The sequence below is a fragment of the Thamnophis sirtalis genome, unplaced genomic scaffold (genome assembly GCF_051295495.1).
Source record: "Thamnophis sirtalis isolate CommonGarterSnake01/CBP01778 unplaced genomic scaffold, rThaSir2_p1.2 scaffold_4, whole genome shotgun sequence".
Lineage (NCBI taxonomy): Eukaryota > Metazoa > Chordata > Lepidosauria > Squamata > Natricidae > Thamnophis > Thamnophis sirtalis.
In genome coordinates, this window is record NW_028261384.1 from 60,935,562 (window position 1) to 60,950,615 (window position 15,054).

The following is a 15,054-nucleotide window of genomic DNA, read 5'->3' on the forward strand; positions in this document are numbered from 1 at the left end:
AACTCCTAGATGCCAAACTATCAAAATGTGATTTTCATAAAACTATCCTGGATTATATCGGGTGTCAAGTGAGGGAGTAGAAATGGACCCTGGGAAGGTGAAGGCAATACTGGAGAGGGAGCCTGCCCGAACCAGAAAGCAACTGCAAAGTTTCTTGAGCTTTGCCAACTTCTACTGGAAGTTTAGTCCATCATTTGCCGAAATTAGTTTGCCAATCACCGAACTGATTATAATTGGGGGGGGGGGGAGTAAAGCCTAAACCCAGTCAGCTGCTTAAGTGGACCATGGAGTGCCAAGCTGCTTCTGAGAAGCTCAAGCAGCTGTTTGCCACCGAACTGATTCTTAAAACATTCAAACTCAGATAAACTGTCATACAAGCCAACGCCAGCAACATAACAGTGGGGCTGTTCTACTTAAAAAAAGAAAAAAAGAAAAGCTGCAGCCATGTGCCTTCGTAACGCTAAAACTAACTGACACAGAGAAATGTTGGGCAGTGTGGGAAAAGGAAGCTTACACAATTCGATGGGAACTATTGACCTGGAGGCAGTTCCTGGAAGGAAGGAAGATCCCATTTGAAGTATGGACAGACTACAAAAATTTAGTCACTGATGACCCCCCAAGGAAGCTTTCTCCAATGTAAGTAAAATGGGCTCAATACTTTAACCGATTCAACTTTATGCTTAAATACTTGTCTGGAAGGAGAAACTTTTTGGCAATGTACTCTCCTGGATGCCCCTATACAAAAGCACCCGGGAGGAGATAGTTAATTCTATTATCACCTCCAAGCAGCTGGCAGCAAAAAACTCAGAGAGTGGCAGTCCCCCAGGCACCTCCATAGTGCCTGATGAGGAATTGACTCATCAACTGAAAGAAGCCCTACAAGAAGATGAGTGAGTTAAAGCCCATAGGGTGGAGTTGACAATGAGGGAGAAACTGGCCTGGAAGGGAGACAAACTGTAGGCCCTGGCATACAGATCTTAAACCAAAGCTATTATGTTAAATCGGCTGGCCACTTTGGGCTTGTAGACTTTCCATCTCACCAGAAGGCAGTTCTGTTGGGCTAAGATGAAAAAGGACATAGAGAGCTATGTGATGAGCTGCTCAGTATGTGTGTCCATGAAATGAATGCCAGGAAAAATCCCAGGGCTACTGCAGCAAGCTGCTGACCCCAGCCAGCCATGGGAAGAGATTGCTATGGATATTTTTTTTTGGAATTGGCAGAGTGGGGGAAGCACGGTAACCTGGACTGTAATGGACTTATTTTCAAAGCAAGAGAAGCTTGGGGAAAGGTGCAGAGAACTTTAGCAAAAGCGGGAGTATCACAGAAGAAACAAGCAGAACAGAAGAGAGCTCCCCGAGGGAGTTTAAGATTGGGGATAAAGTATATGTGTACACAAAGTACTTGAACTAAGGCAACCCTATAAAAAACTGGGTCCTAAATACATAGCTTCTTTCCCAATGTATGTATAGCAATAGCAGTTAGACTTATATACCGCTTCATAGGGCTTTCAGCCCTCTCTAAGCAGTTTACAGAGTCAGCATATTGCCCCCAACAACAATCCGGATCCTCATTTTACCCCCCTCGGAAGGATGGAAGGCTGAGTCAACCCTGAGCCGGTAAGATTTGAACAGCCGAACTGCAGAACTGCAGTCAGCTGAAATAGCCTGCAGTGCTGCATTTAACTACTGCGCCACCTCGGCTCTGTCTATCATTAACCCAGTTACACTGGAGGTAAAGTTGCCAAAATTCTTAACTGAAAGTTCACCTGATGTTCCATTGTAGTCTGTTAAAGCTCATTAAAGGCTCCAACTTGAGATCCATTGAAAGGAAACCACCACCTTCTGAGAGGGGAAGATCATTATGAAATTAATAGAATCCTAGATTCAAGATTTTATAAGGGGAAATTGCAATACCTGGTACAACAGAAGGGGTGCACTATGTTAGAAGCAGAATTGGTGAAAGACAAGGATATGAAAGCTTATCAGTTGGTGAGAAAGTTTCATAGAAAACATCCACAAAAACCAGGGCAGAAATGAAGGCTCAAGGAACATGAGTAAATGCAGATGCACCAAAGATAGACCGGGAGAGCCCACCAAGGCCACTGATGCAGATGTCTGACAGAAAAGTGAACAGTTCTCAAAACAAAAGAATGATTCATAATTGGACAATGTGACTAACCAAGGGTTGGGAGAAAGAAAGCTATTGTTTAACTATGCATTTAAAACTATGCAATTTTAAATAAATCTTGCTAAATACCAGCCTTTTCTCAGAAATAAAATGTGAGGTAGACAGAGGGATAAACAGGAATGGGACTATTTTAAGGTGGCACAGATTTGTGATCCTTGTGTTTGCTATCTTGCCATTCTTGCAATATAACTACCAAATGATTGAAGAAAAAAATGCATTGCATTTTGCAATCTTTTGAAGATTTGTTTAGTATCAACAACTAAAGTTAGATCTTCAGTATCCTATTATCTTTATTCTTTTATGTTTTTTCTTCTACAATAAATTAGAATATTAAGTTTCTCAGCAAAGTGAATTTTGTAGCTTAAACTTCTCTGTAAAGCCTACAGCATGCCGAGACTAAATTATTAATAATACTTCTGCTTGTAACTTTTTTAAAATTATTAACTTAAATTTCTTTTATTCATTCTAACACTTTGATAAACTTAGCAGTAAAATATTTTTGGGGGGAAAATAGCAAAAAATATTTGTCAACTAATACACTAGATGACATGGTAACAATACATTTTTGAATGCCCATATCTAAAAGTTGGAAAGTCCACAGTTCAACTTTCTTAAACATAGTTCTATTTCTCAGCATACTTTCTGCAAAATGAAGATACTAGCCAACCTCAGAAAGCTATCACAATATGGTTTAAAGAATATACTAAGATATTCCACATTTGAAAGATACTACATAAATACTATTGTTCTTATTGTGCAAATTTTATTTACATTTTGCAACCACAAAAATAAATGAGAATAAAACTAGATATAATAGGTTTATATTATGCATAATAGTAGCCTATTTAGCAACTACAAGCAACTACAAGTATGGTAAAAAGAAAATGATTCAATTTGTAACATGCTCACTGTTTTGCCTGAAAATGCTAACTATTAATATTTTCATTGATGAATTGGAAGAATGGATATTCCATGCTCTTCATATAAGGTCAGAAAATCTATTCTTTTTAAAATAATTTTTAAAATTTTTTAATTTAAAACAAATACAACATCCTTCTTATGATGATGGTGACATGTATAAATATTTGAGTTAAAATACCTAAGTTAATATGAATTATGTTTGTTGACTGTGGAAGAGACGCACAAAAGTCTTTTTGTAACCAACTGATACACTTTCTATAGCATGTAAAGAAAATCTAGTCTTGAGGGAAAGAATATCGCCTGGAATAGATTTGTAGGAGAGTATTTTGAGAGCTTGGAGGACAGATACAAATGGTTTTTGACTTACAACAATTTCAAACGTGCCAAACTCAAGCCCCATGGGCTAGATCTGACCCACAATGTGGTTAGATCTGACCCACGTGGTCACCCTGGAAATAGCGAAGAACTGGCCTGTAGCGCTTCTGCCTGGCACAGGCTGACTGGATACTGATCTACAACCTGGTGGTGGCCATCCAGGCTGGAACGCAATCAGCCTTAGATCTGTGTGTCCGCACTGGAGCCAACAAGGGTCTGTCCCCGCCCCAACTCTGGGTGCTCACAGCAGGTAGCGAGCACGTGGAGCCTGGCGTCCCTGGGGACCATCTTGCCCCACAGGCTGACTGCATTCTGAGCGTTTTCATTTCACCCAGGATGCCAGCCATAGTGCGCTTGCCACCTCCTGTGCGCACACCCAGGAGTCAGGGCTAAGGCAGCCTATTGCTGGCTCCAGGGTGGTCTCATTAGTCAGATCTAAGGCTGACCATGTGCTGGCCTGGATGGCTGCCACCAGGTTGTAGAATACATCAGTGCCACACCCGCACCAGAGCTGTGATGACCTGAGGCAAGGCATGGAGGCAACACAGCCAGTTGATAGTTCAAACTCCCCTTTATTGCTCCAACTTTCCCCCCAACGCTCCCATGTTTATGGCAATTCCAGGAGCGCTCTCACACACCTCCAGCAGCCTCTGGCTGTGAATTGTCCAACAAAAGTTAGCACCACAACTTTAAGGCTAGAAGTCCAGTGAGGCAAAGGAACAAGGCAATGAGTCCATGAAGCAAAGGAACAAGGCAGCAATAAGTCCAGCGAACTCCTGACATCGGCAACGGCAGACAAAACTCCATGAATTCAGTGCTTGTTCTCAACAAGCACCCCTCCCAACAGCGTCACCTTAAGTCTGCATCCCCAGGTGTCCCTTCTGAAGAGGGGTGGGGCTCTCTCCTCCCGACTCGTCAGGTCAGCCTGCACTGTTCCCGCCTCCTCTCCACTCTCCGTGCTTGGGGATCAGGAGGGGGTGATCCTTGTTCGTTGGCTGAGCTCCATCATTCCTCATCTCCACTGCTTGCCCCTTCTTAACCCGTCTTGGTTGTCACACCCGTTCCTTTCTTCTGGAAAGCCCAAGGAACCCAGGGGTGTCTTGTCCTGCTCCTCCCTGTGTTCATCTGAAGCCAACAACACCCCCTCGCTCTCCATCAGCCCCAGTTCTGGCTCATCCTCCACCACGGATTCAGGCTCCAACAGAGCCATGACAGGCTTCCATGCCCTGCTTGCCAGCCTGGCCTCACAATCAATGAGACTTCCCTGTCACTGGGACCGCCATCCCTGCATTGGAAAGCCATGGCTGCCAGTCTCCCCCCCCCTCCTCTTGTCCCTTTCTGAATGCAGAGGAAGGAAAGAGATGGGAATCAAAAGCAGGGGAAGAAGGGAGAGAGGGAGGGGGAAATAAGTTGTAACTGGGCAGCAGTGGAGCAGCCTCAGTCTATTGCTCTGCCAGCTACCATATTTCAAGGGCCCGAGTCCAATACGGCGAGAACCAGCTCCAGATGAGGCGGCCATAGGGATGGGTTTCCCTCTCCCTCAGGGCCCATACAGCTGCTGATCCATACTGCCACACCCCAGGGCCTCTGCCCAGAGTGATGAGGATGTGGATGCTGCCTGAAGGTATGAGGAAGAGACGGCTCTGCCCCATCCCCTGCTTGGCAAAACCCTCAAACTCCTCAGTCACTTCACTGTTAGAATATATAAAATGTTTATTCTCTGACAATATTGAGAAAAATTCTAAACTGAATGTTTAGGAAAAACAATTTCCTGATGTTGCCTCAAAAATACAGATGTATTTAATTTAATCTAGTTATTATAATTTTCCTTTCACAAACATTATTCAGTTCCTATATTTAACTTCCAATGAGTTGATTCAGTTCTCCATATTTTCCTAGAATTGTAAATAATCATATGTTTGCAGATGAAAATTTCATTCCTTTTTTAAAAAAAATTATACATATTGACATACACAACACTAAATAACATCGGAACTGCATGTTCCTTCTTACATACACATAAATAGCTTAATAGTGAAAATAAACTCAGCAAAATAAACAGTTTTCATATACATACTTTTGAGCATATTTTGTTTATTTAGAGACTGAACCCAAAAAGACATGGGCAAAGTTTTAGAAACAACTTTACAACTTTTACAACCTTAGAACTTCTTGTGTTATCTAGACTACTATTTCTCATTAGTAATTTTTAAGGGAAAAAGAATTTTATTTTTCCTGCATTTATGTGCACAAATAATGCAGACAATTTTTTCCAGTGATTCAAACTTTACTAAGAAATGATAATAGGAATTGTAATATAATAAATTTAGAGGAAGCTTCATTGGGAAATAATTTGATTTTGTCATAATATATAGTTTATTGCGAAACTATATACGAAAAGCAAAACAGCAGAATAGCAAAATATAATATATTTTAATATATATATATATAAATATAATATAATATTTACAAAATAAACAATATGCCAAACCACTTATATTGCCTTACTTAACATATAACCAAATATGAGGACATTTCCTCATGTTGGTTAAACACATAGCGATTGTAGACTTATACAAAGGGTATTTGAGGTTTAGTAGCTAGATAAATAGAAGGCAAGATAAAGAAAAACATATATTTATATGAACACCAACAGCATAAATTCATTTTTACCTTATTTTAAAATGCTTCTTGAGTTACCCTGAAAACATCTGAGCAATACCCCACTCAAATGATGATGGACCTTCATCAACTATTAAAAACTACATTGAAAAAGCAAATTGGATGAGAGAATAAATATTTTTATCTGGCAGATTAATGTATGCTAGATATGCATTCAGTATCACCTATGAGTATTACACCTGAGTTGCATTTAGTTATTAAAATATTAATTTAGTTTTGTGGGTCAAATAAATAATCTAGAAATGAAAATATTTTTGTCAATTTCTTCTATTTTTAATTATTTCAAAAGAATAAAAATAAACACCTGCAACTCATAATTTAATGAAACATGAAAGTATTTTTAAAAAATTGCTTATGATCATTGTCTCTACCTCTACGACAGACTTCGTATAGTCTGTTCTATGGTTCACTTCCTTTCCCTAATATATTATTAGGATTGATTATTTTATTAAGTTTTCCTGTACATGAGAGTGTGTTGATGTGTATTAATTGCATAACATATGATATCTAACATGATAGCAATTAGCTGTGTGCTTTTCTTACTAGTCACAAAGAATTAGAAAGCTAGTGCATCCATTCAAAATGTTAAATTCATCATTTATATTATAGAAAGCCATCATTTCATCTAAGACCTAAGCTTTTGAAGATATTTCACACTTTTTAACCTGCAAAATACTGCAATTATGAATGATATATTATCATTTAAATGTCTTCAACATCATTCCAATTAAATCAAAATAAAGTATCTTGATGACTGAATTATCCTTACCTACAACCTTGGGCCCACCAGCAGATCCTGGCTTTTTTGTTGTATTTGAAGGATTTCCAGGTTTTTTAGGTGCAGGAACCTTGAAACCTGAGGCAGTTGCAGATGGCCTATTTCCATCCCCTGATTCTTCATCATCAATGCTTTTATCTAGAAAGGTGTTTTTAAAAAGAAAAACATGCATTATAACTCCGTATTATTTTGTTTTAAAAATAAATATTTCCAGCTGTAGCATAGCAAAAATCCATTCAAATAGAATGCCACTTTAAGGCTACAAACAAGAAAAACAAGAAAAGAAATAATGTAATTTCATTTCATATAATAGGCTTGCGAATGACAGAATCTATCATTTATAGAATGACAGAATCTATCATCTTTGGCAGCTAAGGAAAAATCCATTAGATATATATTTCCTGTCCATTTACACTCTGTAATTCCAACTAAACGTTTACATTTTCAGTTTAATTCAGCATTTCTGTAAGAAAAACACTGCTTTTCTATTACTCGTACTTGCCATTTCTGCTACAATCCTCCTACGTGTCTATGAACACTCCCTGCTAATCCTTCCACCCTGATTTTTACACTTACAATCACAGATCCGTTTACAGATCAGTCGCCTCATTCCTCTGACAGCTCTTCAACGGCCCTTGCACTAAGATATTCCCACTTGCTCACATGGCCGTACAATTGAATACTCAATATTTATCAAAATATTCCATATAAAACTGAGAAAAAACACCACAGATTCACCACAGAGATTTGTGCCGGCATCCTTCTGTCTCTTGCCTGCATTAGGTACTGAAATAGCCAATCAGCTGAAAGGTGACATCATCTGCTGGTAGCCACTGCTAGATAAGATGAAAAATTCTTCACACAAATAAACTCATTCCCATGCCTCAACATTTACATACTCTATTTTGTGATTATGTGATAGAGTATAATTTTCTTAAAGTTGTTTATTTTTAAAAACTGAAAGTATCTTCTGGCTTATAACATTTCTTTCCAGTTTATTCCCTAATGCTTTAGTTTTTATTTCAAATTACACCCATAATCTAAAAACTTAGTATTCTAAATATCATGTGAACATTTTACTACTCAATTATAGAAAAAATATTTTTGGCAGGATCATAAATGAAATAAAAAAAATCATCATAGACAAGATGGGTGAGGCTGATACGGAATTGTATAAAGCCTAGAGTGGTACACACAGACACAGACACAGACACAGTTTCTCTGAAATCTTTTTCAGTTATCGTTTTCACCCTGTCAATGGAACTCCTGTAATTCCTATATGCTTCACCTTAGAAAGATTCCACGTCATTCTAGAATAAAACTACACATTCCTATTATGTTCAGCAAAATGTGTTTTAAAACTGTGACTTTAGATTTAAAAAGGAATGTTTAAAAACGTGCTGCTGAAAAAATGTTTGAAAATTATTGACTTGTGTTAGTATTAATTATGTATCTCTTAACCAGATTCATACTGTTATGGGACTTGATTTCAATTTTAATGTATATCCAAAAATTATATGGCTGCATTTTATATGCAGGAGTATGTTACTATCAGAATGCAAAAGAAAGACAGGAAACACATTATTCTCGCAGTCTCCATGGTAACTGTGCTTTGCCCTTGCCCATGTATTGGAAGGCAATATTTCAGATCACTTTAACCCTTAAAACATAGTAATTCAATGTTTTAAGCACAGTGAAATGAAAAGTAGAAGTGTATTGAAGACAACATTGAATAAAAATGATTGCCCCCATAGTTCTATATAATAACATTATGTTTTCTCAAGAAATTGTTTAAAATGCTCACTAAGAAAGACATACAGCTCCTGGTAGGCATGATTAAACGCTGAAGGCACATGAAGCGCTTTTACCTTCCCACCAAAGTGGCCCCTATTTTTCCACTTGCATTTTTTACATGCTTTCAAACTGCTAGGTTGGCAGAAGCTAAGACAAGTAACAGGAGCTCACTCAGTTACGCAGCGTTAGGAATATGAACCGCAGAACTACTGACCTTCTGATCAACAAACTCAGTGTCTTAGCCACTAAGCCACCATATTCCTTTATGTAATATTAATATGTAATATATGTAATACTTCTCTATAATAAACATATTTTGATTCAAACTCTGATAGCACAAATTAATCAAAGAGGGAAAACAAGGCAGGGGACTGAGATTCTTCACAGTTTATTGTCGGTATTATTCCTGATCATTTTAAATGATTCCTGACAATGATCTGGGGAACAGCTAAGAACCTGCACCTCAGGAAAGTCAGTGACGTTTTTAGCATCCCTTAAAAGTTCTCCACACTGGATTAAGTCCCCCATGGCTGATTTTATATGTTTTCCCACTAGTTTCTACATCATTTGGAGTGGCATGCCTACAGAGGAAACTCATAGCATAGATGGAAGTGATGCTGTGGTCAACAGATGACAATTAGACATAAAAGAGAATTGGTCACTGTTACACACCGCTGTATTTTTTTATATTTGCTATTTGAACTTGGACTTTATATAGATGTATTAGCAAGGTAAATGTGAAGGTAGTATGTGTGTCTATGTTTGAGTATGTGATGTATGTACTGCTGTGTTTGATGTTAATTTAGAGAGAGAACTAAAATATATTTGTATATATTTTACCACATTTTTTTATCCATAGTAAACATTTATTTTAATTGTAGATAGGTAAACCAATGATAGCTACAATCCTCTAGTTCTAAGTCTTCTTTTGATTTCAGAAGTGGTTAACTTTGAACAAATGATATTATTCAGTATAAATTCACCAATTGTAACTCACTATCGTTTCCTTCCTTTAAAAAAAGATGTTTGGGTAACATCCAGATATATTTCGGAAAAACCTTTTCTTTGTATTTATTCCAAAACGTATAAATGGAATGCCTAATAAAGTGATCCTTGAAATCTGCATCCATTTTAACTTTATCATATCATAGATATGATCATAGATAGGTATGCTGTCCAAACTTCAATTCATGACTTTCCAAATCCAATAATTTATTCATATATATGCTTATGCTTTTTTAATAATGTAAAACATAAACATTTAATATCTATATAAACAGTGTGCTATCTGAGTACAATTGTCTTTGAGATATAGTAATGGTAATAGTAATGATATTCCTAACATCAATTATAATAACATAATAATATTTACATCCATTTTAGTACATCTTCATTGTAATTAATCCTTCTCTTATGCTTTTAAATTTCTAACTTCTGTTTCTGCTATTTAGCCATTGACAAAACAAATCCCATGCTAAAAAATATTCAGTTTCTTCTTTTTTCATTTTAAGTGTTAATATATCTATTTCTGCACATTCTAATATTTTTATTACAATTTCATCTGTACGGATCTCTTCAATTGTGCAAACACAATTCTGGCTACTATTAATACATGTAAAATTAAATATGTATTCCCTTTACTATATTTTTTTGGTAAAATACCCAACAGAAGTATTTCTGGTTTTAAATCTACATATATGTTGCTTAACTATTTTTTCTAACCATATGTGTATTTTTCGCCAATATTTTTTTGGCTTTGGGCAAATAGGAACCTGGTATTTGATTACATTTCCAACACTTAGCGGACATATCCTTAAACATCTTTGCTAATCTTGCTGGCAGAAAATGCCATCTATAAAACATTTTATATACATATTCTTTGTATGCAGTTGACATTGTTAGTTTATAATTCCTGTACCACAGTTTCTGCCATTTATCTAACTCTATAATATAACCAAAATTCTTAGCCCATACTATCATTGTTTCTTTTATTTGCTCTTCTTCCATTTTAATGCTCAGTAGGTAACTATGCTCAATGGCTAAGATGCTGAGCTTGTCGATGAGAAAGGTCGGCAGTTTGGTCATTCGAATCCCTAGTGCTGCGTAACAGAGTGAGCTCCCATTACTTGTCCCAGCTTCTGCCAACCTAGCAGTTTGAAAGCATGTAAAAATGCAAGTAGAAAAATAGGGACCACTTTTCGTGGGAAGGTAACCATGTTTCATGCACCTTTGGCCTTTAGTCATGCTGGCCACATGGCCACGGAGACGTCTTCGGACAGCGCTGGCTCTTCGGCTTTGAAACGGAGATGAGCACTGTCCTCTAGAGTTGGGAACAACTAGCATATATCTGTGAGGAGAACCTTTACCTTTACCTAAGAAAACTATAGATTTTTTAAATTAATTTTTCAGCTGTCCCTGCTAATACTTAGTCTAGTTCTGTTGGCTTTTTATAGAAGCCAGACATTTTAATATCTTTCTCATATCTTGATTGTATTTGCACATGCGACCACCATGCTAAGCCAATTCTTTTGACTATTCAATTCTTGCTTAGTTTTAAGTTTCCCTTTTCATTCAAGATGTCTTTATACTTTGTAATATTTTCTGTGTTAAGAATATTTGAATCTAGAGAGCCAGATTGGTAATTTCAAATAATGTTTTTCTTTCATTTTTGCCCACACTAACAATAGTGCACGTCTAACACAATGTCTTTGAAAATATCTATGTATTTTATTCTTCCCATGCCATAAAAAAGCATACCACCCTAATTGAAGAACATGTTCTTCTAATGTTAATAATAGTCTGTGTCTCAGATTTATCCATTCTTTCATCCATGAAGTACAGAGGCCTGATAATACAACTCCCAATCTGGCAATCCAAAATCCCCCCCCCACCTTTTGGAATCTCATAACATTTTCAGACTTATTCTTGCTTTTTTTCCTTCTCAAATGTATTTTGACATCATTTTATTTAATTCCTCAAAATATTTTTTCCAGCTTTATTGATACTCTTTGGAACAGATACAGTAATCTCAGCAAAATATTCATTTTTATAGTAGCTATTCTTCCTATCAATGAGAGTTGTAAATTTTTCCACTTCTCCAAGTCTGATTTGATTTGTTACAAGAGCTTACTGCAATTTTAGGAAACCTTACAAGTAACACATTTTGCTGTTAATTGAATTACTAAATATTTAACTTTCTTAACTATCTGGATGTCTGTATTCTTCATTGTCTTTTTTCTGTTTATCTGTAAGATTTTTAGCTAATATTTTAGTTTTTCTTTGTTTATTTTCAATCTTGACACTTCATCATACTCTTCTGTTATTTTTTTATTAATTTAGGTCCGGTTTCTTGTGGTTCTTCTAAAATAAATGCCAGATCATATGCAAATGCCTATGGTTTTCTTTATTTCCATACCTTTTATTTATATTTCTTGTCTAATATTTATATTTAATATATCCAATATCAATATAGATAGTAAAGGAAACAATGGACATCCTTACCTTGTGCCTTTGAGTAATATTTGCTTCTGTCCAAGTATTTGGTATCTTAGCTTTTAACAATACTTCATTATAGATTTCCAACATTGAAAGTCCTAGAGGGTCTTGTAAATACTTGTAGAATTCTGCCGGTAGACCATCTAGTCCTGGTGTTTTATTATTCTTTTCTCTCTTGATCGCCTCTGTTAGTTCCATCATCATTATCCTTTCATTTAACATGGCTTTTACTGTTTCAGGCACTCATCCAGATTTTTCCAAATATCTTCTTTTATCTTCTGCAATTTTTTCTTGACCGTTCAGATTTTCATAGAAATCCTGAATTATTTTCTTTTTATTTTTCTTTGATAATGGAGAGTTCCTTTCTCATCTACCAATCTATTTATCAGTTTCTTTTCTTTCTCTCTCTTTAGTTTATATGCTAACCATTTTCCTGGTTTGTTAGCATTTTCAAAGAAGTTTTGTTTTGCACTTTTATTTTTTTGTGCCAATTCTTTTTCCATTTGCCTTTTTGCCTACTTTACTGCTTCTGTAGTCAAATTTTGCGTCACAATTGCATTAAAATCCTCTACCACACAAATATTTTCATAATCGATTTCTATAATTTTCTTATGAAGTTTTTCATAAGGTGCATATATCACTTTCAAAAGTATCTGTTAATGGTTTCTTGTTACATCCACAATCAAAATTCTCCCATCTTCATCTGTATAAATTTGTCTGGCATTTATTGTTTCTTTTCTTTTTTTGTGCTAATGAAAAATATAATTTCCTAATTTTAGGATATTCTAGTAATTTGTTATGTTATTTTTTAATGTGAACATCTTGTAGACAGATTAAATCTAATTTCAGTTTTTGTCATTTAGTAAAATTTTTGTTTCCTATTTATAACTGAATTCAATTAATTGACAATAGCTGTAGTTCTTCTTCCATCTTTTCACTTATAAATAGGTCATGTTGTTCTAGTTGATCTTATTTTTCTCTGTTCCTTTCCTCTTGTTCCTTCTCATTCTGATCGTTCTTTTTTCCCAGTTTCAGTTTCTTTTGGTTGTATATTTTCCCCTGCTACTAATTACTCTTGTCCTTTACTGTCTGTTTCCTCTCTTCTCTCTTGTTCCTCATATGAACTGAACTGGTGTTCATAAAAATCATGTGCTTTATCTAAAGAATCTAATTTGTATCTTTTATCATTCCAAGTGATTAAATTCCCTCAAGTGTCAACCATCTGCATGGTATTTAATAAACTGTCCTATCAGGAATTAATACTGCTTCCGTACTCTCCTAGGTACTTGTTTCAGGACCACAATTTCTTTCCCTTTGTGTTTCAATGGTTCCTCTCTTGCTTTTTTGAATATTTCAGCTATTATCTTTTTGATAAACTTCACATGCACTTCTCTTGGGAGTTTATTCCTTCTTGCACAACTCATATGTATTTTAAATGTTTCATCCATTTCAGCCTGCATCTCCTGATTACTTATCTCCAAGGCATCTGCCAACAATTCTGCCATCATCTCAGTGAGACATTTTTTTCATCAATATTCTGGAATCTCAGGAAATATTCAGCCTTCTCCATTTCTAAGGTGATTACTGTTTGCCTGAGTGAGTCTTTGGTTCATCTCATCCACTTTTTTCTCTGCTTGTTCTGATTTATCTTCTATAACACCTTAATCTTTTGTTCATTTTAAACTATCATCTGCTGAAAATTCCCTATTTTTTCATCCCTGTTTTGTATTTTTTCTTCATCTCTCCCATCTCATTCTTTATCCCGTTGTGGGTTTTTGCCAATACCTCTTGTAGCGATTGAAACATTGACTGCATCTTTTTGAATTGTATTTATTTTCTCTTGTTGTATCAGACTGTCCATTGATCTTTGACTTGATGAACTGAATGCTGCTGCTATTGGTGCAGATGTAGTTTCCCTCCTCCTATTTTAGTTAAGTTTTGAGTACTTGCCATTTTAAGCTGTTAATAAATTTAAAAAGAATAAACAATAATTCAAAATAATACCAGAATAATCCAAAATCCCCAGCTAACTCCTTTCCCAACTTTTGAAATATTACCAAAAGAAATTCACCCAAGAATCCTTTTCTCTTTTTCCCCAATCGCCAGCCAACCTCTCAGTTTTTTACTATTATAATCCACAGTCTGTAAATTAATCCAAATAATTTATTTAAAAACATCTACTGTTTCTTCTTTTTTTGGCAAATAGTATTTGTAATCCACAGAGGCGCACCAAATCCACAATGTTTTGTAAACCACAGTATCTTGCAAATCAAAGAACCAGCCACTTAGTCTCAGAATAAATCCACACTGTTTTCCAACCTCAAACTGCTCAGCATATTTATAATCCAAAGGTTCAGAGAGTTACAGTGTTCAAAATGTTTCAATATTTTCACTGTCTGTTTCCAAATGTCCAATGTAAACAATTTGCAGATGTTACTTGTAGCAATAACAATCTTATCAGCAGTCAAGGTCTTTTCACTTTTCACTCCCTGGTGTCCTTCCCCACCAGTAAGTGTCACTCTTACTCTATTTCTCTGCTTTTACTTTTGAATTTCTAAAATGTCCAAGATCTTCTTTTAAAAGTCAGAGTTTCATTTTAAATGTATTCTAGTATTTTTTAACTCAATTAAAGTTGCTAAAACAACCAGTCCAGTTTTCCTCTGGCTTTAAAATTGATTCTCTCAAACAATTCTTTCTCCTTTTTTTGGATCTGTCAGCAGCTCATGGTCTTAATCGCCACTATTCTTAAGGGGTGGGAGAAAACTCCTCCTCCTCCTCTCTAGAGTCCCACTTTCTTTAGAAGTCATTACATGGGCAAATT

At 35.9% G+C, this 15,054-nt stretch overlaps 1 protein-coding gene across 9 annotated transcripts in view; it reads right to left on the reverse strand.

The window, feature by feature from the left end:
- CLASP2 (cytoplasmic linker associated protein 2) overlaps positions 1-15,054 on the reverse strand; it is a 345,278-nt gene that overhangs the window by 181,608 nt on the left and 148,616 nt on the right. For 7 of the 9 annotated variants that reach the window (XM_087713011.1, XM_087713007.1, XM_087713006.1 and 4 more), the window contains one exon: positions 6,936-7,082. In XM_087713011.1, coding sequence (XP_087569137.1) covers positions 6,936-7,082 — 147 coding nt within the window. Of the gene's footprint in view, positions 1-6,935; positions 7,083-7,520; positions 7,726-15,054 lie in introns of those variants that run through there. The other 2 variants (XM_087713014.1, XM_087713012.1) reach the window with 1 other exon arrangement.